The 27,239-nt window shown below is 42.1% G+C and overlaps 2 protein-coding genes and 1 long non-coding RNA gene across 6 annotated transcripts in view; 2 read left to right on the top strand and 1 right to left on the bottom strand.

Annotated features, from left to right (window-relative positions):
- The first annotated feature begins 1,226 nt into the window (after window positions 1-1,226).
- On the top strand, window positions 1,227-12,278 carry LOC118371583 (uncharacterized). Of its 2 annotated transcripts, none has more exons than XM_035757214.2 (4): window positions 1,227-1,558; window positions 2,829-2,986; window positions 5,574-5,621; window positions 8,044-12,278. In XM_035757214.2, exons 2-4 carry the CDS (start codon window positions 2,851-2,853, stop codon window positions 8,853-8,855), a joined length of 996 nt encoding a protein of 331 aa, XP_035613107.1. In that variant the 5' UTR covers window positions 1,227-1,558; window positions 2,829-2,850; the 3' UTR covers window positions 8,856-12,278. The 2 variants fall into 2 exon arrangements, with proteins under 2 accessions (XP_035613107.1, XP_035613029.1); XM_035757136.2 differs by having other exon boundaries at window positions 1,228-1,907.
- Window positions 9,547-14,583, bottom strand: LOC127930768 (uncharacterized). The gene is made up of 2 exons (XR_008139366.1): window positions 12,747-14,583; window positions 9,547-10,258 (listed from the first exon to the last, which is right to left on the bottom strand). It is a non-coding gene; the product is annotated as an uncharacterized LOC127930768 (long non-coding RNA).
- A 6,772-nt stretch (window positions 14,584-21,355) lies between these two features.
- Window positions 21,356-27,239, top strand: part of LOC118371413 (clustered mitochondria protein homolog) — a 30,699-nt gene continuing 24,815 nt past the window's right edge. For 2 of the 3 annotated variants that reach the window (XM_035756946.2, XM_035756867.2), the window contains exon 1: window positions 21,356-21,708. In XM_035756946.2, the coding sequence (XP_035612839.1) occupies window positions 21,585-21,708 (124 nt within the window). In that variant the 5' untranslated portion in view covers window positions 21,356-21,584. Of the gene's footprint in view, window positions 21,709-22,711; window positions 22,824-27,239 lie in introns of those variants that run through there. The other variant, XM_035757012.2, reaches the window with a different exon arrangement.

Here is a 27,239-nt window from a genome sequence, read left to right as displayed (position 1 = left end):
GGGTACAGGGGCAGGCAGAAGGTCATACACAGGGGGTCCAAAAGTGCAACAGTACAGGCAGGGAAAAGGCTAGTAACATCGTCCGGGAGATCAGGCAATAGGGAGATAACAGGAAATCTGATAAAGTACAGGCAGGGAATAGTTTTTGCCTGCCTCGCTAACAACGCCTATCATTCATGGGAAACCCAGCACTCAAAAAGCTGTGTGTCACAAAACAAACAACACCTCACAGTGATGGGGTGCAAAGAACTGAACTAAATAGTGTGGGATAATGACATACAGATGTGTGAACAGGTGATTAGAATTCAGGTCATTGGGATCTGCGTTCAGGGGATCTACATGTTTGAGGGTGTGAGTTGGAAGCAGACGTTACAGGGTGCAGATGTTTGCCAACATCTTTGAGGCATCAGTAACTCAATATCACAGCCTGGTCTCATAGACTAGACGTAACATTAGTAAAGGTAAATCCGGGACACCCAAATTAGTAGGATATGTTATGTTAGATATGGTTACATAAGACAGATGGTCACGTAAGGCAAAAACAAAAGTACGGTGATTGGTCGGGGTGAGCATATAACACGAACATCAAGCAACCCAAAGGTTTGAATCTCATCTCGGACAACTTTAGCAACTTTTCAACTACTTACTACTTTTTAGCTACTTTGCAACTACTTAGCATCTTAGCTAACCCTCCCCTAACCCTAACATTAACCCTTTTAGCTAACACTAAACTTAACCGTAACCCTAGCATAGCTAACGTTTGCCAACTAGCTAACCTTAGCCACCTAGCTTGAATTCGTAAAGATATCATACATTTAGCAAATTCATAACATATTGTACGCTTTGCAAATTCGTAACATATAATACGAATTGTAATTTGTAACATATCATATGAATGGGTGATGGACATTCACAAATTAATAAATATCATACCAAATGTAGCATATCATACTTCATACTAAATGTAGGGTCTCGGATTAACGTAAAGAAAAATACTAAATGCTCTGAGACCAGGTTGACTCAATGATTGACAGACTTAATTCATGGCCAATTAAGCCTAATTATTATGCCAAATGTTGAGAAACTATTTAGAAACGTAGATCATTTCCCTATAGTCTTAACAGCTAGGCCTATCCGTCAAGCCTAGCAAGACATTGCCCCCCCCTCAAAGTAGCCCATTTGATATCGTAAGAGACCTGGCTTTGGTGCCACCCCAACATTTGTCTAACCAAAAGTACAGTCATTTTAATATTCATAATAAAGGCTCTCCTGTCCTGTCTCTACCTTCGGACTACTGCTATATCGATCCTGGCAAAAGTCGATATTGGGTACGGCCACTTCTTACAACAAGCTGCAGTCTAGTCGTACGATCATCTCGCGTGTTCCGGTCACGATGTCTTGTTTTCATCATACGACAGTAGCCTACAGTACCAGCTCAACCAGCGCAACCCAACAGACGAGGGAGGAGAGGGATGCTGCGCCTGTCGAAATGTATCGCGCTCCGTTTCAATATGTTACACAGATGTAGGCTACAATCTACTTGCTTATGGTGACCTTGGTATGAGTATTATTTTTGCAATAACATTGACTGACGCTGCGATATCGTGCGGCAGTAAGGAATATATATTTATCCTGTTGTAGCCTCTCAGGACCGTTGTGCGATGCGTCGCTGATTTTTTTCTGCATACAGGCTATCCTTGATAGATTCGTCGTCTTTCGTCCTTGATACAACGTTGTCGTCGGCAGATAATGTTGAATTGAGCTCAATTATTGGACGAATAGTATAAATGGTTTTGGAACATTCCTGGAAAACAATAATGTATGGATCGAAGAACTTGTTTATAGATCTTATGAATTTCATATAGTAATTCTGTGGGACTCCGTTCAAAATTATCTAAAATAGCACGGTAAGCATGGATCATTTTCATAACATTTCCACATCTATTGAGTGTATTGTAGGCATGTGATCTATTGATAAATTGAATTATACTCGTATTAGGACTGTCAACATACCGTAACCTACCAAGCATGTTGCGTTGGTTTCTCCCATCTCTCTATTGGGTGATCGATGAACCTTTTACCGCATGACCTCAATGGTGAACTCATACACACGTTATCTTGCCTGACATCACCATCATCAATCAATGTGGGTTTTTATTTATCTTAGAATATATGGAGACTTCGGTGTTTCTCTTGTTGTAATGCTTAAGGAAAATGTATGTCAGGTGGTATTCTAAACTGCATTATAAAGTAACATTAAATAATTAACCTACAGGGAAGTTCAATAAAGAAGGGGGAAAGATACTGCAAATGCATCATTACACGCGCACGCACGTGCACGCACGCACACACACACACACACACATTTGTAATCCTTTTATTATTGTTCATTATTAGTAGCAGAAAAGTGACACGTATACACATGCAGGTATAATTAGGTCACAAGGCACTAAGTGGTATATATATGGCCAATATACCACGGCTAAGTGCTGTTCTTACGCACAACGCAATGTGGAGTGCCTGGATACAGCCCTTAGCCGTGGGATATTGGCCATATACCACAAACCCCCGAGGTGCCTTACTGCTATTAAAAACAGGTTACCAACTTATTTAGAACATTAAAAATAAATGGTTTGTCATATCTGTGGTATACAGTCTGATATACCACGGATGTCAGCCAATCAGCATTCAGGGCTCAAAACATCCATTATAAACCACGTTGCATTGCGCGTAAAGAACAGACCTTAGCTGTGGTATATTGGCCATATACCACACCTCCTAGTGCCTTATTGCTTACTTAACGCCCTCTGACCCCGTTCTCTGTGCAGGGTGCAGGACAGGTGTGTCATCATGGAACCTACAGGCTCCACCTTGGACATGCAGATGAAGAGTGTTGAGAGGAGTACAGTGTTTCTCAGACAGGAACATCTCACCCTACTGCATGGCCTACACCTGGAGATACTGTCCTTGCAGAAACGATGCACCGGTGCGTCTATACATCACAAACACACACACACAATTACATAATTTCCTGTCAGTGACTAATGTATGGTGTGGTATGTATTTAATCAGGCTTTGTGGCAAGCGATGTGGGACAGAATCCATTACAGAATTAATAAACTCTCTCTCTCTCTCTCACACACACACATCATACATAATCCATAGACAGATGTCATAACCCATATGAAGGAGGCTCAGCTCTGTCCACTTGACACGTCAGCAGCAAAGAACAGATCCAGAGAGCAAGAGAGAGAGAGAGAGAGAAGGGGTGGTCAGATCAAATTAGACTAGTGGAGTAGACTGTGACCCTCTTTACAACAGCAGTATTACTGCAAGCCATGCAGAGGGAGCCCTCACTGCAGAACAAGATGTAGCCTCGATGCATCTCTTCTCTGCCCTCGGCTCTCCTACTGTTGAGTTAAAGGGATAACACCACATGGTGTTATGGTTTGACTGACAGACTAGGCCTATACACAGCAAAGATGCTATAGCCATCAAATCTTAGATACAAACTCAATGTAGCCTACTGTACCAGTCTCTCAGCACAATAGTTCCTTGGGACTATTAACTTTAACAGAGCAGGTTTACCTCAGTGAATCCTCTCCCCACTACAGCCAGGGTTTCCATGAAAGGGAACCACAGGTCAATACCTTCCTGTTCCTGGTAGTCAGATGGTATGATTCCTCCTCTCTGCTGTGGTTCATCTATTATCCTCCCCCTCTTTCTCTTTCATCATCCCTTTCTCTTTCTTTCTTTCTTTCTTTCTTTCTTTCTTTCTCTCTTTCTTTCTTTCTTTCTTTCTTTCTTTCTTTCTTTCTTTCTTTCTTTCTTTCTTTCTTTCTTTCTGTCTGTCTGTCTGTCTGTCTGTCTGTCTGTCTGTCTCTCTCTCTCTCTCTCTCTCTCTCTCTCTCTCTCTCTCTCTCTCTCTGTGGAGGTTGGTGGGATTTGCTGAGCAAGCAAAGAAGGGTGATAGGTTAAAGGATTTACTGTGCTTATTTTGGGAGGTAAACTGTCTATTCATGTGAGTGAGAGGGCATGGGCAGGGAAAGAAAATAAATACTGCACAGTATATTTTAGTCTTTGTCCTTGAGGGCAACCCAAGCATGGCGTCTGTCTGTGCTGACTGGAGAAGTGCTTAGAGTCCACCCAGATAAACAGAATCAGTTTAACTCAATGTGATTACTGTATGTCCAGTCTACACAAGGCCCTAATCATGTCTGTTTGAACTGTCTGCAATCAAGTTACTTGACAGACTAGATGCAAACAAATATATTGGACATATTCAATAGCAACACTTTTTTGAACCTTTATTTAACTATTTATTTTTCAAAGACGGCCTAGGGGGCAGGACAACAGATTTGTACCTTGTCAGCTCTGGGATTTGAACTTGCAACCTTTCAGTAACTGGCCCAACACTCTAACCACTAGGCTACTTCAATAGCACTACAATTACAAGTAGAGATGAACACGGGTAACAGGGATCCCGGGACTGTCCCGAGAACACGGTTCACATTTCCTGAAAAAATTTAATGAAAGACATGAAAAATGACACAATTTCCCCCCAATGTTAGCACTAATGCAGGCCCTACACATGCACAGTGTCAGATCAGCAAAAAACAAAACAGCAGATTATCCAAACAAATTGTCAATGAAGCATTTAGTCTATCTAGCGCATTGACTTCACACAAAGTCGCCATAAATTCAAAGTGTATGCATAATTGACACTGCCGGACTGCACACGCAACCCGAATGCAGTTAAACCCTACAGGAAACCTCTACTATAAGCCCTTTGACTACAAAATAACGTGTGCCTCTTTTAGCTGTCATGGTGAATATTCAGACAGTCACAAATTTGGTAGGCTTATACACAATTCACTACATAGGCATCTCTGTCACAGAAATGAAGTCTGTAAACAATTCGGGGAGGCATGAGGAAAATGTAGTCTTCTATCCTAGAGCCTAGGATATTTTCCTATCCAGTCCCAATCCTAGTGAAACCTAAAATCCTGATTCCTGTCTTGCATGAAAATCCCTAACTTTATTCTGTAATCCAGAGGTTGCATTATCAAAGCACGTCTCTTGTCTATGCATGTCAAAATACCGCAATAACATTTCCCCTGCTTCTCTGCGCTGACTCATAGCCAAGGCCGACTTGCTGCCCATATGAGTGCTGAGGAAATATTCTGTTGAAGATTATTTTGCAGGAGTAATAAAGACCTAGTGCACAACAGTTTTGTATTTTTGGGGTGATTTATCAGGGGGTGCTGCAGCACTTCCCGCGGCTATGATGGCACTTCCGATTTTTTGCTTTATTTCCCTGAGACTCTCGGGTTAAATATGAATTATTCCTGGTATTGAAACTTTGTCGATTTTTGTGAAAATATGAATCCCTAGTTTCGATCAGTTTTAGCATTTAGTCTTTGAATGAGACACATCCCCGCATTCCTTTCTTTTATATTTTTAAATTCTTATCTGTCTCCTAGACTTACTCATATTACTAATTTCTGTCTCACACATTACTCATTCATGTCTCTGTCTCACTGATGTCTCATTTCTTGTCTCTGTTTTCTCAGAGTTGACATCTGAGCTGAATGTGAAGCCTCCAGGCAAGAGTGAACTGGGTAAGTTCTGTGTCTCTCTTTCTTTCTCTCTCCCCCCCCTCTCTTTCCAAGCTTGGCTTTGTGACACTGACTGTTTGTCCTCTTTGGCTCATCACCCCAACTCCCCATCTCACCCTCATGGCAGTAACCCTCACTTTACCCATCCCCCAACGGACATCCCTGTGATCGACCTCCCCAAACAATCTCTCCCTTCTCCCTCTCCCATAAAGACCATATTCCAAAACAATCATCATATTGATTGACATTTTATGGCTTTTGATCTGCTTTTACCAGGAAAAACATATAGGAGGATGGGCATTGGGTAGATTGGCAGCAGAGTTCATGAATATGAATATGAACCATCAGACAAAAGGCTGTGTATGCACCTTAATAGGTTGTTTGTTGAATTGGAATGTCTAGATACAAGATGGATATTATGCTAATATCTTAGCTTAGATAATTACAGAGACAGAGGGGATGGGAGGGAAGGGTGGTGGAGAGAAAGAAAGGAGGAGATGGGGGGGTCACGCCCATCTGCAGCCCAGGACCCCCCTCTTTTTCCAGAGCAGTCCATCCCTTGCTCTATCACTCCGCCACAGCCCCCCCCACTCCTCCATCCTCGCAAATTGATCCATCCATTTTTACTCCCCTCTCATGTTCCTCTGTGCCCTGGTGGAGGGATCCAATTACAGTCTGTTTGCTGAGACAGAGAGGTGGAGTGACAAGGGAGGATGGTACAGTTAGGGGGGCACAAGAAAGTGTTAGAGGGACAGTAAGAGAAAGAGAGAGACAGAGAAAGTGGTAAAGAGGGAGTGAGAGAGAGGGGAGAGAGAGAAAGAGAGAGATAGATAAAGTACTAAAGAGGGAGTGAGAGAAAGAGGGAGAGCGAGAGAGAAAGGGGGAGGGGAAAAGGATGGAGAAATGGAGATTAGATTACATAGCATTTTCTATATTTGGAGCATGACCTCACCACCCTGGTCTAGTGGGTGACAGTTAGACAGAGACCAGGGAGAACTACACCCAGGAGAGAGAGAGCTGGGGTTACCCAGAGAGAGGGGGAGGGGAGAGAGACATGAAGGGAGGGAGGGGAGAAACAGAGATGGAGAAAGAAAAATCTGTAAAATAGTGATTGGGATCGGGAGAAGAATTAAGATAGAGGGATGGAGAAAGAGGTATGGAATGAGAGAGACTGGTACAGAGAGAGGGATTAAGAGGGATGAGAGGAGAGAAGAACAAGAGAAAGAGAGGAGGGTGAGAAAGGAGATAGAGGAAGGAAGGGCTACTTATATGAATATCAGGTTCCTCATATTCTAAACGTAATGCAGCAGTCCTAATAAAGGCCTAACGAATATCTCTACTGATCATTTTACAAGGATTTCATATCAACGTTTCAACTAATCACAGCACCTTTTGCTTCTCTTTTTGGGGGATTCTTCCTTCCCATCCATCTTCTTTGACCTAATTCTTGGGTCAACCAGCATACCAGAGGCTGTGGTGTAATTCCTCTCCCTTTGCACAGCTGTCTAAGCCCAAATCCACAGCTACAGTACAGCTACAGTTAGGTCTGACTAAGGCTTTTTTTCCTACTAGAGGGATTTCAATGTGATGGAGAACTGTAGGTTTGACCAAAAACCCCTGAAAATGTTGTACAATGATTTTAAACTGGCGGTTAAAACTGGATGCAATGATGTTATCACTGCCAACTCCTGGTGTAATGATGACATCAGTGCAGCCAATTTTGTCCACTGGGAAATAAGTTATTATGTTACTAGATTGAATTAAATATCGGCCACCAACCCACCAAAACAATCACCTTCCTTCCCCTCCAATCACACCACCACTGCACGTGAGCATTCTGCCAGTCTGCTATCTTCAATCTCTCTCTATAGTGGGTAAGTGGCAGCAGATGGCACATCCTGCCAGTGGCCATACCGTGGTTGGTAGGGATTGGGTGGTGGCTACTGGCAGGGATTTCCTCAATGGCTCTGTAATCCTTTGCACATATGTGCTCAGTCTTCTGCCTTTGTCCAGGCAATCCCTAAACCCAAATACCATTTCCTATCTGCCAGATTATCCACAAATGTGCATTGAGGGTAAATTGGTGATTGAAAGCAGCAAACTCTGGTCATTATTTCATTTCATATCCATTTGAATGACTGGATCATATCCAGGCTGTGTGTTATTTATCTGTATGTGCTCTATGCTCTGTTCTCTGGTCCTATGTCCAGATGAACAGGGGGTTGGGGGATGGGGTTAGGAGTGCTATGTGTGGGTAATATGTCAGCATGGGTAATAGATGCCAAGTACACACTGCCCTTAATGTAAATCTGGCAGCTGCATTTGGGGCTTGTTTTTCTGTCTGTATGTTGGTCATCTGTCTGTGAATCTCTGATGATTTGACTTGTGTGTGCTTATGTTTGTGTGTTTGTGTGTCTGTCCTCAGACCTGGCGGAGGAGGAAGAGCAGCTGGAGGCCCGCTGTCTGGAGGTCGAAGATCGCCTGGCCGAGCAGCAGTGCACCCTGGGAGAGCTGCGTAAAGAGCTGATTCACAAGGGGGTGCTGGTAGGCGCGCTGCGGGCTAACCTCAAGGACAAGGAGCGCCGCTTCCTGGACGAGCTGAAGAGCCGCAGCCACCGCTCCACGGTGCTCAACACAGAGCTGCAGAAGCAGACCGAGGCGGCAGCCTACCTCTCCTTCCAGCTGCACGCCGCCCGCCAGAAACTGCACCACCAGAGACTGCAGCAGAGGCAGCAGGCCCTCAGGGAGAACCGGGAGAATAGGGATCATCATGGGAAACCCCCTGGGCTCCAGTACAGCCAAGCAGCTGAGTGGGACACGGCCACCTTTTCTCCATTTTCTCCTCAGTCGCCCTCCGGTTTCTCCAATGCCTCCAACGCCAGCTCCGCCATAGCCTCCCCTGTGGTAAAGCCTAAACGCAGGGGCAGCAGGGCCACATCAGGGCACCAGCTCCGGGCGGAGAGGGCCAGGGAGTGTGTCCCCCAGGAGAAGGTGATGGGTCCCGCAGAGCCCACCGCCATGCCTGACCCAGCGCTGTTCCTCCACCCTCACCGCAGGCACCACAGGTCCAGGGCCAGGCATTCCCACTCCCCGGCCCACAGACAGCCTCCTCTGGTGGGGGAAAGAGGGGAGGAGGAGGGGGGTGGAGAGGGGCCAATGGAGCCCCAGGATGGAGCACCTCCTAGAATGGCAGCCACGGCCACAGCGCCAACTGCTGGCTGGTCAGATCAAGGCTGAATAGCTATCCCCACTGTGACCATCCCTAGAAATGCATCATCATCACTAGCATCATCATTACTATCATCATAATAATTGTAATCATCATCCCTATGACCGTCTGATTTTATTAATACTGTAAATTGCCCCATTATCCTACACCTTGATGGAATTGATTCTGAAATGAATATAGCATTGTTGATTATAATCCTATTAACTTGAATGACTGGTATTTAGATGTATTGCTATAATGGACACTTTTTATAATTATAAATTTTGACATGACCTGAATTAACTCAAACTTCCAGGTGTACGAACACCCAAAGGGGGTTGTTGTTACAAATCACTTCACGTCAATGTGTGGAATCATGTAGTTGAATGCATTTACACTGGCGTCGCTCTATATAACGTTATTATGGGGCCTTATCCGAGTATGGCGTCCTTTGTGGAGGTTAGTTTAACCTATGGCCTGTAGCCTTAGACCACAGCACCTACTGTGTCGTTTTAGGGCCAACCATAAATCAACACTGGGTCGCCCTTGTAGAAAAAACGTGTCTGACCTCTGTTGCGCTGAGTCACAGTTGGGTAGCGTTTGAGCATCTGCATCTGTGTATGTCCTTGCTGTGAACACGATTGATCTTCAGATCTTCATTGTTGGCCTTCACTGGCAAAGGTCCCACAGGTCCAAGAGGGGTAGTCATGCCGTCCTATCCCACTGAATCTTTCTTTATTCCATTGGTCATACAATAGGTAGGCCTACAGCACACTATATATGTTATACAATAATTTAAAGTAACATTAGTTCACTGGCCTGACACAAACATCTTAGTGGGTTTCAAATAAAATATGCCTCTGAACTTAAAAAAAACGAAAAACATATTAGATCACAGGATTACAATCATTCAAATGTATTCATAAAGCCCTTTTTACATCAGCCGATGTCACAAAGTGCTACACAGAAACCCAGCCTAAAACCCCAAACAGCAAGCAATGCAGATGTAGAAGCACGGTGGCTAGGAAAAACTCCCTAGAAAGGCAGAAAACCTAGGATGAAACCTGGAGAGGAATCTGGCTCTGAGAGGTGGCCAGTCCTCTTCTGGCTGTGCCGGGTGGAGATTATAACAGTACATGGCCAAGATGTTCAAACGTTCATATATGACCAGCAGGGTCAAATAATAATGATCACAGTGGTTGTAGAGGGTGCAACAGGTCAGCACCTCAGGATTAATAGCCGATCATTCAGAGTTATAGACAGCAGGTGCCGTAGAGAGAGAGTCGAAAACAGCAGGGTAGCACGTTCGTTGAACAGGTCAGGGTTCGATAGTCGCAGGCAGAACAGTTGAAAATGGAGCAGCAACACGGCCAGGTGGACTGGGGACAGCAAGGAGTCATCAGGCGAGGCATTGTCCTAGGGCTCAGGTTCTCTGAGAGAAGAGAGAAAGAGAGAGAGAAAGAAAGAAAAGAGAGAGAAAGAAGAGAAAAAATAGAGAGATAAAATTGAGAGAGCAGCTTGAATTCACACAGGACACCGGATAAGACAGGAAAAATACTCCAGATATAACTGACTGACCCTAGCCCCCCGACACAAACTATTGCAGCATAATTACTGGAGGCTGAGACAGGAGGGGTCGGGAGACACTGTGGCCCCGTCCAACGATACCCCCAGACAGGGCCAACCACAGCCCCAAAACCACTAGGGGAATATCTTCAAACATTGTTGAAGCTTTTGGATGAGTTAAACTGGAGTTCCTGGGTAAATAGGAATAGGTTGTAATCTAGCAGATGCTTTGCATAAACAGGACACTTTTGGGTGATAATATATTGGGACCAGTTTGGCCAGATGTTTCTCTCAGGTTTTGTGAGGTGTTTGTAATACCGTACACAGAGAAGAGTGTTTGATTTGATTTGAATTCTTTGTGTTTTTATGGCTGATTTGATTTCACTATTGATTTCACTATTACTAGTCAAGCAAAAAGGGTTGTTAGGGCCTTCTGGCAGATTTGTCTCAAGTCTCAGAGAGCTGAGAGGAGAAAATGTTTCTTAAGTAAAAGGGTCATATTGGTTATATACACGGTAGATTCCAAGTACATGGTAGATTCATAGCTGTGGAGGCAGCATCTGTTGAAAGTCATTATTTGACACAATAGAAACAGCCAATTACATTTACATTTAAGTCATTTAGCAGATGGTGTAGAGACAGAATAGCACCCAAACAGATTAAGATGTGGGGTGTCAATGGATCTGAAGATTTAGCCTAATCTATTTGACTTTTTATGAGCTTTTAGTTGATAAAATTGGTGGATTTTACATTCAATGTCAGATTCTTACATTTTGAAAACGTTTATCTCGGGAGGTAATATATCATAACCCTTATATGAATGTACATATACACACACATATATATAGTCTGATTATAACTAAATATAACAAGGAGGACATAAAAAAAATGTCATTTAGCAAACACTTACTTAAGGAAGTGTATAGGTTTTCATACTGGTCCCCCGTGGGAATCAAACCCACAACCGTAGCGTTAGCAGCACCGTTCTATACCAACTGAACCACACAGGACAAGAGTCATCTATGGATTATTATATACATGTAGTAAAATGGAATACTGTAAAAGGTATTAGAAGGATATGTTCTATTACAATTGTTTAACTTAATATTTAAACTTATTTAACTGATTGTTTATTATATCACATAATGTTATAAAACTATTGTTATTTTCCGTATTTATCTGTCTATAAGGCATTTGGAGGAGGAATTGTCATGGAATGCCTTTGAATAAGTGAAGATGGGTTGAATTTAGTGCAGACATTTAACGTTGTAAAAAACAACAATGTAAGAAGAACCTGTCTCATTACTGAAAAGTAACCGACTGATAAATTGCAGTTACCGTTGCTGGCAACAATTGCTGTCAAGCCCCCTAAAAGATGTCCCATGTCCCATAGGCACAACGTTCTTTCCGTGTAAAAAAATGCAAGGAGGTTCTGCCATGGTGCCCAGATTAATGGTCAATGTAATTTAACCCTTAGCCTGCAGGCAAGCAATTTGTCATGACTGTGCACTATTTCCTCAGCTCCTGAGAACACATTCCCTATTTCAATATCAAAATTACAGTAACATGGCAATCCTCATTGAATTTTTTTTTATACAGCACATGTGATTCTTAGGGAACTAGAAGTTAGACTGTTAAGCTTTCGTGTAAAGCAAACATCCTTGGATGATGTACTTGTGATATACCTGTGCTTATAGTGGTGTAGGTACAGATGTGGTCTGTGGCTAGAGCCAGCCATGTCCAAAATACTCTACAACTAAGCAATAAGAACAGAGAAGACTGACACTTCAAATCTTACACATTTTGGACATTGAAATGTGTAAGAGTGACACGCTGATACGATATTATATCACAGATAAATAACAAATAAAAACACTATCCCTTTATTCTTAATGAATCAAAATGCTAAACAGCTTTTAATATCCTGTTGAATCAGATTGTGGTGAAATATGTTTTATGATGACAATGATGAGCCAAAGAGGCCCAACACAGTTGTCTGGTTTTCTGTCTTAGAGTTACAGCACAGCCATGCACAATTACATAGAAAAAAAACGAAACGTCCCTTGAGTGCCACGGATGTTGAATACAATTATATTTGAACTTACTCAGCCAATTGTGCGTGGGGTTGGTCATTCAGTTGATCAAAATTAGTAAACCAACTTCAAAACGCAGGTCTCTGTGTGTGGCAATCAATATTCGTTTGCTCGAGACCAAAGGAATATGCGCGAGACGGAAGTACATGCACGAGATTAATGAATACTAACCGAAGTCTTGCAGGTGTTTACATGGATTTGCGAATGTGCCAGGTGATAGAAATTGCAACGGCAGGTAAACGTTGGGTAAATAATACTTACCTGTGGATGTTCTGAAGGACCAACCTCACAACAGGTAGAGTAAGTTCAAACGTCATTTTATTGAAGATTCTGGCTTGAAAGGAAACTTTGTTTCAGACTGTATACCAATAATTCATATCAGTCTGATTTATTAGGCAAGCCTTAGTGTTGAGTTCCGTCAATGTTATCCTCTTTCTGGATACCAGGGGAGGATGAATCATAAAAGCATTTAGTTGATTATTCATAGAAAACTCATATCTTCCCATCCTGCTCTCCTTTCTTCCTTCTGATGCGTTGAGGAGGTGTCAAGGAGAACAGACACAAGGAATCAAGTAAAGACTTTTGAGATACTATATCACTCCTATCTTCTATTTGGTTTCCAATTCCACATTTCCTCAAATGTTTCTCTATATATTTACTCACTAGCATGAAGAAAATTAGGATGAGGGAGACATTTGAATACATTTCTCCTGCAGAGAATGTCTTCCATTTTGATGAGCCATTTTTGTTGTTGTTGTTGCCATTGACGCCCAGAGGTCAATCCCGACAAAGTCAGAGATCACTGAGGTAAATCCGCAACATTATTTCATACTAGTGGGTGTCACCATTACCTCTCCGACTCATGTCCGCTACATGGGCATTTTAATAAGTATTTGGTTTTAATCTTGTTTGATATTTTTGGTCTTTTCAAGCAATAAAAAAGGCACCACTTCATACGTTCCCTATGGCATACAACATAATGTATGCCGTGAGACACTCTGAAGGCGCCTCCTCTCAAGACCCCGAGGTGTGCTGTGTCATATGGTCCCTTGCTGAGCACCCCCCAACCCCCGTCTCTACCGCACTACTGTGTTAGCTTACTGTAGAGCATAGAGCTGTACATGTTATTTGAATAAAAGTTAGGTTTGACTAAAGTTTGTCTATCGTGTGTTATATTTTTGAATGCGTTTACCATGGATTATACAGTTTGATGACGAACACCAGCTCTGAAATCTAGAAACATAAACTCAGCAAAAAAAGAAACGTCCCTTTTTCAGGACCCTGTCTTTCAAAGATAATTCGTAAAAATCAAAATAACTTCACAGATCTTCATTGTAAAGGTTTTAAACACTGTTTCCCATGCTTGTTCAATAAACCATAAACAATTAATGAACATGCACCTGACAATTAAGGTCACAGTTATGAAAACTTAGGACATTAAAGAGGCCTTTCTACTGACTCTGAGAAAAAATAAATAAAACAAATGCTCAGGGTCCCTGCTCATCTGCGTGAACGTGCCTTAGGCATGCTGCAAGGAGGCATGAGGACTGCAGATGTGGCCAGGGCAATAAATTGCAATGTCCGTACTGTGAGACGCCTAGACAGGAGCAAGGGATCAATTTGGAGGTGGAGGGTCCATCATGGTCTGGGGCAGTGTGTCACAGCATCATCGGACTGAGCTTGTTGTCATTGCAGGCAATCTCAACGCTGTGCATTACCGGGAAGACATCCTCTCCAGCATGACAATGCCACCAGCCATACTGCTCGTTCTGTGCGTGATTTCCTGCAAGACAGGAATGTCAGTGTTCTGCCATGGCCAGCGAAGAGCCTGGATCTCAATCCCATTGAGCACGTCTGGGACCTGTTGGATCAGAGGGTGAGGGCTAGGGCCATTCCCCCCCAGAAATGTCTGGGAACTTGCAGGTGCCTTGGTGGAAGAATGGGGTAACATCTCACAGCAAGAACTGGCAAATCTGGTGCAGTCCATGAGGAGGAAATGCACTGCAGTACTTAATGCAGCTGGTGGCCACACCAGATACTGACTGTTACTTTTGATTTTGACCCCCACTTTGTTCAGGGACACATTATTGCGTGAAACGTGTAAATATTTGTATGAACATAACATGTTAAGTTTGTTGAAAATAAACGCTGTTGACAGTGACAGGACATTTATTTTTTTGCTGAGTTTACATATACATACATAAAGTATACACACCTTTTCCAAATTTTCCTGTGATTGATTAAATTGGGGCCTCCTAATGCACTGCACCGCAGTGGTAGAGGCGTCACTACAGACCCGGGTTTGATCCTGGGCTGTATCACAACCGGCCGTGATCGGGAATCCCATAGTGCGGCGCACAATTGGTCCAGCGTTGTCCGGGTTAGGGGAGGGTTTGGCCGGGCGTTCTAGCAACTAATTCTGATGGGCCGGTAGCCTGCAGGCTGACCTCGGTCATCAGTTGAACGGTGTTTCCTCCAACACATTGGTGCTTCCAGGTTAAGCGGGCCGGTGTTAAATGCGATTTGGCGGGTCATGTTTTGGAGGACGCATGACTCAACCTTTGCTTCCCGAGCCCGTTGGGGAGTTGCAGCGATGAGACAAGATCAAAAAAGGTTAAAAATGTGTTCTATTAAATTGAGATGGTGTGTGATATCCCATAATGTCAAAGTGGAATTATGTTTCAAATAAATGTTTACAAATTCATCAGAAATGAAAAGCTGAAATGTCTTGAGTCAATAAGTATTCAACCCCTTTGTTATGGCAAGCCTAAATAGGTTCAGGATTAAAAACATGCTAAACAAGTCACATAATATGTTGCATGGACTCACTCCAATAATAGTGTTTAACATTATTGTTGAATGACTGACTCATCTCTGTACCCCACACATACAATTATCTGTAAGATCCCTCAGTCGAGCAGTGAATTTCAAACACAGATTCAACCATAATGATCAGGGAGGTTTTCCAATGCCTCACAAAGAAGGACACCTATTGTTAGATGGGTGTAAATAAAAAAGCACATTGACATTGAATATCAAAAACATGCTTTGCAAACAACAGATGTAGACTAACAGTGAAATGCTTAATTACGGGCCCTTCCCAACAATACAGAATACAAAAATATATACACTACCGTTCAAAAGTTTGGGGTCACTTAGAAATGTTCTTGTTTTCCATGAAAACATACATGAAATGAGTTGCAAAATGAATAGGAAATATAGTCAAGACGATGACAAGGTTATAAATAATGATTTTTAATTTTTCCTTTATTTAACTAGGCAAGTCAGTTAAGAACAAATTCTTATTTTCAATGACAGCCTAGGAACAGTGGGTTAACTGCCTGTTCAGGGGCAGAACAACAGATTTGTACCTTGTCAGCTCTGGGATTTGAACTTGCAATCTTCCGGTTACTAGTCCAACGCTCTAACCACTAGGCTACCCTGCCGCCCCAATTGAAATAATAACTGTGTCCTTTGTCCTTCTAGTTGTTAATTTGTTGAGGTAATCTGAAGAGATTTCACCCCATGCTTCCTGAAGCACCTCCCACAAGTTGGATTGGCTTGATGGGCACTTCTTACGTACCCTACGGTCAAGTTGTTCCCACAACAGCTCAATAGGGTTGAGATCCGGTGACTGTGCTGGCCACTCCTTTATAGACAGAATACCAGCTGACTGCTCTTCCCTAAATAGTTATTGCATAGTTTGGAGCTGTGCTTTGGGTCATTGTCCTGTTCTATGAGAAAATTTGCTCCAATTAAGCACCGTCCACAGGGTATGGCGTTGCAAAATGGAGTGATAGCCTTCCTTCTTCAAGATCTCTTTTACCCTGTACAAATCTCCCACTTTACCACCACCAAAGCACCCCCAGACCATCACATTGCCTTCACCATGCTTGACAGATGATGTCAAGCACTCCTCCGGCATCTTTTCATTTTTTCTGTATCTCACAAATTGTCTTTGTGATCCGAATACCTCAAACTTAGATTTGTCTCTTCATAACACTTTTTTCCAATATTTAGAGGCTGAGCCCAGTGAGAGGGAGAGAACTTACTGTGAGCACCTGCACCCGGGTGAGGTAGAGCAGTGCCAGCGGTGGCAAACTCACCCACACTGCGGCTGGATGAGAGGGACGTGAACGCTGGCAGCCAAAACAGGATGAGGGTGGGGGGGTGAGTACCAGAGAGACCGGGTGAAAATAAATAAGAGAAAGAAATATAAACCAAAAAGGGGGGAAAAGTGTGAAAGTCACCCAAAAGCAAAAGCAAAATCATAACAGAGCGAATGGAGTCAGTGTGAAAGCAGAAGCAAGGCAGTGTGGTGGTCAGTGTGAATGAGAGAAGGAGGAGCCTTTGAGAGAAAGGGGTGCATCTCCATAGTCTAAAGTGGTTTCTTCTCCTTGTCTCCTCTGCACAGATCTGAAAACATATAGGATAGGTGAAAGATCAGTGCGGATGATGGAATGGAGACAAGGAGAGGACGCCACTGTAGAGTGCTGCAATGCACCCAGAGAGCAGTGCTTTCCCATCCACCACTGTGTAGAAGTCAAGAAGTCATCTGCAGACAACGTCCAGCAGAGGGCGGTATGGTACATTCAAAACTAATTCCCTTGGGGAAAACTAGCCAGTGAGTGAGTGTGTGTGCCTTGAGCAACCAGCTTGCAAATACAGTTCCAATATTTCTCTGTCCAGTGTCTGTGTTCTTCTGCCCATCTTATTCTTTTCTTTTATTGGCCAGTCTGAGATATGTCTTTTTCTTTGCAACTCTACCTAGAAGGCCAGCATCCCAGAGTCAACAGGCGTCTGTTTCTCAAACTAGACACTCTAATGTTGTAACTCCTCAGTTGTGCACCGGGGCCTCCCACTCCTCTTTCTATTCTGGTTAGAGCCAGTTTGCTCTGCTCTGTGAAGGGAGCAGTACACAGCGTTGTACGAGATCTTCAGTTTCTTGGCAATTTTTCGCATGGAATAGCCTTAATTTCTCAGAACAAGAATAGACTGACGAGTTTCAGAAGAAAGTTCTTTGTTTCTGGCCATTTTGTAATCGAATCCACAAATGCTGATGCTCCAGATACTCAACTAGTCTAAAGAAGGACAGTTTTATTGCTTCTTTAATCTGGACAACAGTTGTCAGCTGTGCTAACATGATTGCAAAAGGGTTTTCAATTTGCCTTTTAAAATTCTAAACTTTGATTGGCTAATATTGGAACACAGGAATGATGGTTGCTGATAATGTGCCTCTGTACGCCTATGTAGATATTCCAGAAAAATCAGCCGTTTCCAGCTACAAATAGTCATTTACAACATTAAAAATGTCTACACTGTATTTCTGATCAATTTGATGTCATTTTAATGGACAAAAAAATGTGCTTTTCTTTCAAAAACAAGGAAATGTTTAAGTGACCCCAAACTTTTGAACAGTGTACATTTATTATAATAATAGAAGAAGAAAATAGTGACACAAGGAGAAAATACACAATGAGTAATGATAGTTTGGATAAATACATGGGATACCAGTACTGAGTCGATGTGCAGAGATACAAGGAAATGTAGGTACATATGTATATATAGGTAGGGGTAAAATGACTAGGTAACAGGATAGATAATTGACAGTAGCAGCAGCGTATGTGGTGAATGTGTAAGTGTGTGTGCCTGTGTGTTTTGTGTGAATGAGTGTGTGTTGGAGTGTCAGTGTATGTACAGTACCAGTCAAAAGTTTGGACACACCTACTCATTCAAGGGTTTTTCTTTATTTTTACTATTTTCTACATTGTAGAATATTAGAGAATAAATCAAAACTATGAAATAATACATTAAATCATCTAGTAACCAAAAAAGTGTTAAACAGATCAAAATATATTTTAGATTCTTCAAAGTAGCCACCATTGATGACAGCTTTGCACACTCTTGGCATTCTCTCAACCAGCTTCATGAGCTAGTCACCTGGAATGCATTTAAATTAAAAGGTGTGCCTTGTTAAAAGTTAATTTGTGGAATTTCTTTCCTTCTTAATGAGTTTATATGTGTGGGTAAAATCCAGTGGGTGTACATAGATTCAAAATGAGTTAGTACAAAAAGGGTAAATGCAGATAGTCCGGGTAGCTATTTTGTTAACTATTTAGCAGTCTTATGGCTTGGGGGTAGAAGCTGTTCAGGAGCCTTTTGGTCCCAGACTTAGCGCTCCGGTACCGCTTGCCATGCGGTAGCAGAGAGAACCGTCTATGACTTGGGTGGCTGGAGTCTTTGACAATTTTTAGGGCCTTCCCTATGACCCATCCTTGTATAGAGGTCCTGGATAGCAGGCAGTTCGGCCCCAGTGATGTTCAGGTCCGTAGGCACTTCTCTCTGTGTTCAAGCAGTTGTCATGCCAAGCGGTGATGCAGCCAGTCAAGATGCTCTCAATGGTGCAGCTGTAGAACTTTTCTGAGGATCTGAGGGCCCATGCCAAATCTTTTCAGCCTCCTGAGGGGGAAGAGGCTTTGTCGTGCCCTCTTTACGACTGTGTTGGGGTGTTTGGACCATGATAGGTCCATATTGATGTGGACACAGAGGAACTTGAAGCTCTCGACCAGCTCCACTACAACCCGTCAATGTTAATGGGAAGTGTTCGGCCTTCCGTTTGATGTTGTTCCCAATAAGCTCCTTTGTCTTTCCCACATTGAGGGAAGAGGTTGTTGTCCTGGCACCACAATGACAGGTCTCTGACCTCCTCCTTTTGAGCATGGTGAAGTTATTAATTACACTTTGGATGGTGTATCAATACACCCAGTCACTACAAATATACAGGTGTTCTTCCTAACTCAGTTGCCAGAGAGGAAGGAAACCACTCAGGGATTTCACCATGAGGCCAATGGGGATTTTAAAACAGTTACAAAGTTACATGGTTGTGATAAGTGAAAACTGAAGATGGATCAACAACATTGTACTTGCTCCACAAAACTAGCATAAATTACAGAGTGAAAAGAAGGAAGCCTGTACAGAATAAAAAATATTCCAAAACATGCATCGTGTTTGCAATAAGGAACTAAAGTAATACTGCAAAGAAATTTGGCAAAGAAATTATATTTTTGTCCAGATTACAAAGCTTTATGTCTGGGGCAAATCCAACACAACACATCACTCAGTACCACTCTTCATATTTCAAGCATGGTGGTGGCTGCATCATGTTATGTACATGCTTTTTTTAAATAAAAAGAAACAATAGAGCTAAGCACAAGCTAAATCCTGGGGGAAAACTTGGTTAATTCTGCTTTCCAACAGACACTGGGTGGCAAATTCACCTTTCAGCAAGACAAATATACACTGGAGTTGCTTATCGGCAGCGTAGCCTAGTGGTTAGAGCATTGGACTAGTAACCGGAAGGTTGTGAGTTCAAACCCCCGAGCTGACAAGGTTCAAATCTGTCGTTCTGCCCCTGAACAGCCAGTTTACCCACTGTTCCCAGGCCGTCATTGAAAATAAGAATATGTTCTTAACTGACTTGCCTGGTTAAATAAAGGTCAAATAAAAAAATTAAAATCAAGACGACATTGAATGTTCCTGAGTGGCCTAGATACAGTTTACACTTAAATTGGCATGAAAATATTTGGCAACACTTGAAAATGGCTGTCTACCAATGATGAACAACTAACTTGGCAGAGCTTGAAGAATGTTCTCAATAATAATGGGCGAATATTGTACAATCCAGGTGTGCAAAGCTCTTAGAGACTTACCCAGCTGTAATTGCTGCTAAAGGTGATTCTAGCATGTATTGTCTCAGGGGGCTGAATACTTCTAATAGACAATTATATATCGAATAAAGATATATTTGTGTTTTATTTCTGGTCCCATGTTTCATGAGCTGAAATAAAAGATCACAGAAAGGAATATTTCTGTCTCTAATTAAGGCCTTTTGTGGGGAAAAACTCATTCTGATTGGCTGGGCTCCCCAGTGGCTTCGCCCCTGCCCAGTCATGTGAAATCAGGCCTAATGATTAGGTCCTATTGAAGTTATTTCAATTGACTGATTTCCTGATATGAACTGTAACTCAGCAAAATCTTTGAAATTGTTGCATGTTGCGTTTATATTTGTGTTCAGTATACATACATACATGTTTATATTGAACCAATAAGGCCGAGGTGGTGTGGTATATGGCCAGTATGTACCAAGGCTAAGGGCTGTATGGGTAAAGGTCAACCTATTCAGTCCTATATCCCTGGTTCATCAGCTTTGATATTGAGTGCAGTAGTCTTTCACACCCCTATAGCCATAATAACCAAAGAATGATGTTATACAAAAATTCTACATTTCGTAATACCAGTATGCCATATGGGCACAAATTACATGTCCAAAATAAATTCACAAGTTATAATTTTGTGATCCTAGATACAACTGTTCATAAAAACAAGTTAAAGAAGTTATTTGGCACACTGCGCTTCAGGTAGCCAGACGTTTTGGCCAAATATTTTTTATAATTATACAAAGATAGACCACAGAACAAGAAAGGAGGTGGGCAGAGCCAAGCATTCTAGTATACATCTGCATATTTCCGTTAGGGAACAACTACTCTGTGTGTGCGTGTGCAATAACTCAATTTACCTTTGCACTCCTTCTAAAAAGTATTTGTTTACAACTTTTGCAAAGGATAAAGTTGACAAAACATAGTCCATACTGTTCATAGCATATTCTAGTTTTGGGAACAGAAAACTGTATTGAGATCCAATGTTTAATTGATGAGAAAATTTGCAAAATGTGGGCCAAAATCCATCTCTTTACATCTTCTCCCACTGCCCACCAGTAGGCTCCCTCTCACTACCATATTTGGTAGTGAGTAAAAACGCAAACCGGATGCTTCACATTTATACATCCAGTGAAATATCTGTCTCATTCTTCTATCTGTGTTTTGGGGGGGTGGGAAAGAACCCAAAGAGGTCAGGAGGAGGAGAAACCACGTGTGATTGCCATGTTCAGCGTTGACTGTCCTTCCTCTGTAGACTTGTTTTTGTAAGATCGTACCCTCTGCATGTAGCTGGCTAGCTAAATAAGGAGCATTTAACATATTCACATAGCAATTTTGAACAACGGATTTTTGTTGCCACCTTTGACTAACTAGCTGCCAAATAATGGTGAGCAAGACTGATGACATCCCGGCGTCAGTACCCAACTGTAATGTTAACACAGTTGATCTTGTAGGAGAGACGCCAGACCGCAAAGAGACTACCAAGGCACCACACAAGGACCCTTGTGGTAAGCAACTAGCTAACGTTACGCATTTATCAAGTTTGATAGACTATCCTGCGAAATGTTAAATCGGTATCGGAATGCTGGGTAACTAACGTTAACTAGCCTAGCAGCGGCATCGGTTGTAAGTTATGAAAGTGTGCACATAGTAATGTTAGCAAGCTAACTGCACAGATGCAGAGTTCATTCAAAGTAACTTAGTCATCTCATCTGTCACTGAATTGATTAGTCTGCTAACTAGCTGGAAATGCAGCAATGGGCCTCAGCATTCAAAACAGTTTTCTATAACCAAGATGAGTCAATTCTCAATTAAACGATGACAGCTAGCTACACCAAACATTTTAGGCTTGTTTGAGCTGTTGAACTAGCTACCGTTAGTAGTTGTTGTTGGCTAAACTAACGTTAGCATGTCGCTAAGTGGTTAGCTCTGGCTATATCACGAGGGTTTGGCTAACAATCAAATAACTTAAGTATTTAGATAATGGGGACATTGTTGACAGGTGTGCTGTTCGGCCATGCAAGTTAGCTCATTAGCTGTATGTCAAACAAAGACAGAACCTTTGTTGTGTGGCTGACTTGATGTAGCTAGTTAAAGTTAGCTAGCTTAGAAATAGTTAACTAGCCAGGCTTGGCTAGCTCGTAGCAACGCGGCGATGCTGGCTTGTTGTAGAAAAATGGTTGATATAAATGTGATTCTAGAAATAGTCGTAAGTGTATCCAGTATCTTAACAGTGTCGTGCGAGCACATGGGACCACAGCTGTTATGTACCTGCCTGAAAGAACGAATTGACTGAAGGTCACCTTCAGTGGAATTGCACATTAAGAGAACAGAGGGGTTCTAATCGAAGTGAAGTAATTTCACACGCCGTTTTCTATTAATAGAAACGTATTTGTTTCACATTGTCCAAGTGCATGCTATTGTTGTGACCTAGTAATATCGAAGTGACCAGATCACCAATGTCTCCGTTAGTTGGCGTGATACCTCCCCGGCCTCCCTCCCGTTCAGAACCAGAGGTTGGCTGTTCCTCGACCGGGAAGCGGAAGCTGGCCCTTTGAGAATAGTAATGGTGCATGCACGGTGAGAGAAGGTTGTACTTGAGACATTCTGAGTCATATAGCCGGTAAGTGTCATTTAAACAAACCGATAATCATTGTTCGCCACCGATCGCATCATTTAAAGTATTGATGGTCGAGACTAGAGGTCAACCGATTATGATTTTTCAACGCCAATACCGATTATTGGAGGACCAAAAAATGCCGATACATGTATTTGTAATAATGACAATTACAACAATACTGAATGAACACTTATTTGAACTTAATATAATACATCAATAAAATCAATTTAGCCTCAAATAAATAATCAAACATGTTGAATTTGGTTTAAATATTGCAAAAACAAAGTGTTAGAAGAAAGTAAAAGTGCAATATTTGCCATGTAAGAAAGCTAATGGTTCAGTTCCTTGCTCAGAACATGAGAACATATGAAAGCTGGTGGTTCCTTTTAACAGTGGTCCTTCTGTAGCTCAGTTGGTAGAGCATGGCGCTTGTAACGCCAGGGTAGTGGGTTCGATCCCCGGGACCACCCATACGTAGAATGTATGCACACATGACTGTAAGTCGCTTTGGATAAAAGCGTCTGCTAAATGGCATATATTAACACGAGTCTTCAATATTCCCAGGTAAGAAGTTTTAGGTTGTAGTTATTATAGGAATTATAGGACTATTTCTCTCTCTACCATTTGTATTTCATTAACCTTTGACTATTGGATGTTTTTATAGGCACTTTAGTATTGCCAGTATAACAGTATAGCTTCTGTCCCTCTCCTCGCTCCTCTCTGGGCTCGAACCAGGAACACAACGACAACAGCCTCCCTCAAAGGAGCGTTACCCATGCAGAGCAAGGGGAACAACTACTCCAAGTCTCAGAGCGAGTGACATTTGAAACGCTATTAGCGCGCGCCCCGCTAACTAGCTAGCCATTTCACATCGGTTACATGAGCCTAATCTCGGGAGTTGATAGGCTTGAAGTCATAAACAAACAGCACAATGCTTGACGCACAACGAAGAGCTGCTGGCAAAACGCACGAAAGTGCTGTTTGAATGAATGCTTATGAGTCTGCTGCTGCCTACCACCACTCAGACTGCTCTATCAAATCATAGACTTAGTTATAACATAATAACACACAGCAATATGAGCCTTCGGTCATTAATATGGTAGAATCCGTAAACTATCATAATTACATACAATTCTGGCAAATTAGGCGGCCCAAACTGTTGCATATACACTGACTCTGCTTGCAATGAACGCAAGAGAAGTGACACAATTTCACCTGGTTAATATTGCCTGCTATCCTGGATTTCTTTTAGCTAAATATGCAGGTTTAAAAAAATGTATACTTCTGTGTATTGATTTTAAGAAAGGCATTGATGTTCATGGTTAGGTACACATTGGAGCAACGATACGCACCGCATCAATTATATGCAATGCAGGACACGCTAGATTAACTAGTAATATCATCAACCATGTGTAGTTAACTAGTGATTATGATTGATTGATTTAAAAAAAAAAATTATAAGATAAGTTTAATGCTAGCTAGCAACTTACCTTTGCTTCTACTGCATTCGTGTAACAGGCAGTCTCCTCGTGGAGTGCAACGAGAGGCAGATGGTTAGAGCGCTGGACTAGTTTTTTTATTTTTTATTGAACCTTTTATTTAACCAGGCAAATCAGTTAAGAACAAATTCTTATTTTCAATGACGGCCTAGGAACAGTGGGTTAACTGCCTGTTCAGGGGCAGAACGACAGAATTGTACCTTGTCAGCTTGGGGGTTTGAACTTGCAACCTTCCGGTTACTAACCACTAGGCTACCCTGCCGCCCCCAAATGTAAGGTTGCAAGTTTGAATCCCACAAGCTGATAAGGTGAAAATCTGTTGTTCTGCCCCTGAACGAGGCAGTTAACCCGCTGTCATTGAAAATAAGAATGTGTTCTTAACTGACTTGCCTAGTCATTGATAGTAGGGACTCATTTTGTCACAGCCAATGACTGACATGTGTATTAACATATAATTTGTATCAGAATACAACTCTTTATTCCAGGTATTTGTAGGTATGTTATGTTTAATCAATTATTTGCATTGGTTAATGCAGATAATTCTTTTGAGACATAAACAACACTTATGTACCAATCAGTATTTTTTGGATGATGAAGCATCTTTTTAATTGGCTAGCCTACACCTAGACTAGAGCCTTGTATGTGCAGCACATCTGCTATCATGCTTTCTTCAAGTGAATATAAGTTCATGTTGATGGACTAAGTGTTTGTTCATCATAGAGCTTTTGGCAACGTTTGTCAGCTATTGACAAGATTCATTCACAACTCCATAGGTAAGAAATGATCATTACCAACAAAATCATAATTTACCCCTAAACCACTTTCCTATTCTTATGAACACTTCAATATGCTATCACCTCCTTGATCAGCTTTCTAATGCAACTCACCTCTCATTTAATAGAAGCCTGCTGGACTGGATAAATGCCTTAGGCCTAATTTAGAGCTTGTTGGCTAACTACCAAGACACTGAGCTGTGTATCCTGCAGTACTTACAGTATTGTGACAGACAGCACATGGCAGACTGAGCCCATGGTCTGTAGGTCCGCCATGTCAAGTGGATGGTGAATTAATTAATCTTTAGTCGAAGCAAGAAACACGGTCAGTCTGTGGTAAACCTTGATCAGAGATATAACAGCTTACAGCAGACAGGGCAGCAGACAGGGCAGCAGACAGGGCAGCAGACAGGGCAGCAGACAGGGCAGCAGACAGGGCAGCAGACAGGGCAGCAGACAGGGCAGCAGACAGGGCAGCAGACAGGGCAGCTTGGAGACTAGTGGTTTGCTCTCTGGATTAGTTGGCCCAGTAGTCTTTTGCCATTTTGATTGAACAAGAATGTTAGTAGTGATCAAGACATTCACACCTCGAGGAAATTATTAAATGATTGTTGATCTCTTGTAGCCCGCTCCTTTCTATTATTTGTTGATCTCTTGTAGCCCGCTCCTTTCTATTATTTGTTGATCTCTTGTAGCCCGCTCCTTTCTATTATTTGTTGATCACTTGTAGCCCGCTCCTTTCTATTATTTGTTGATCACTTGTAGCCCGCTCCTTTCTATTATTTGTTGATCACTTGTAGCCCGCTCCTTTCTATTATTTGTTGATCTCTTGTAGCCCGCTCCTTTCTATTATTTGTTGATCTCTTGTAGCCCGCTCCTTTCTATTATTTGTTGATCACTTGTAGCCCGCTCCTTTCTATTATTTGTTGATCTCTTGTAGCCCGCTCCTTTCTATTATTTGTTGATCTCTTGTAGCCCGCTCCTTTCTATTATTTGTTGATCACTTGTAGCCCGCTCCTTTCTATTATTTGTTGATCTCTTGTAGCCCGCTCCTTTCTATTATTTGTTGATCACTTGTAGCCCGCTCCTTTCTATTATTTGTTGATCACTTGTAGCCCGCTCCTTTCTATTATTTGTTGATCTCTTGTAGCCCGCTCCTTTCTATTATTTGTTGATCACTTGTAGCCCGCTCCTTCCTATTATTTGTTGATCTCTTGTAGCCCGCTCCTTTCTATTATTTGTTGATCTCTTGTAGCCCGCTCCTTTCTATTATTTGTTGATCACTTGTAGCCCGCTCCTTTCTATTATTTGTTGATCACTTGTAGCCCGCTCCTTTCTATTATTTGTTGATCTCTTGTAGCCCGCTCCTTTCTATTATTTGTTGATCACTTGTAGCCCGCTCCTTTCTATTATTTGTTGATCACTTGTAGCCTGCTCCTTTCTATTATTTGTTGATCACTTGTAGCCCGCTCCTTTCTATTATTTGTTGATCTCTTGTAGCCCGCTCCTTTCTATTATTTGTTGATCACTTGTAGCCCGCTCCTTTCTATTATTTGTTGATCACTTGTAGCCCGCTCCTTTCTATTATTTGTTGATCACTTGTAGCCCGCTCCTTTCTATTATTTGTTGATCACTTGTAGCCCGCTCCTTTCTATTATTTGTTGATCACTTGTAGCCCGCTCCTTTCTATTATTTGTTGATCTCTTGTAGCCCGCTCCTTTCTATTATTTGTTGATCACTTGTAGCCCGCTCCTTTCTATTATTTGTTGATCACTTGTAGCCCGCTCCTTTCTATTATTTGTTGATCTCTTGTAGCCCGCTCCTTTCTATTATTTGTTGATCTCTTGTAGCCCGCTCCTTTCTATTATTTGTTGATCACTTGTCGCCCGCTCCTTTCTATTATTTGTTGATCTCTTGTAGCCCGCTCCTTTCTATTATTTGTTGATCACTTGTAGCCCGCTCCTTTCTATTATTTGTTGATCTCTTGTAGCCCGCTCCTTTCTATTATTTGTTGATCACTTGTAGCCCGCTCCTTTCTATTATTTGTTGATCACTTGTAGCCCGCTCCTTTCTATTATTTGTTGATCTCTTGTAGCCCGCTCCTTTCTATTATTTGTTGATCTCTTGTAGCCCGCTCCTTTCTATTA

Source organism: Oncorhynchus keta, chromosome 1, assembly GCF_023373465.1.
Source record: "Oncorhynchus keta strain PuntledgeMale-10-30-2019 chromosome 1, Oket_V2, whole genome shotgun sequence".
Classification (NCBI taxonomy): domain Eukaryota; kingdom Metazoa; phylum Chordata; class Actinopteri; order Salmoniformes; family Salmonidae; genus Oncorhynchus; species Oncorhynchus keta.
This window is presented reverse-complemented; position numbering and strand designations above follow the sequence as displayed.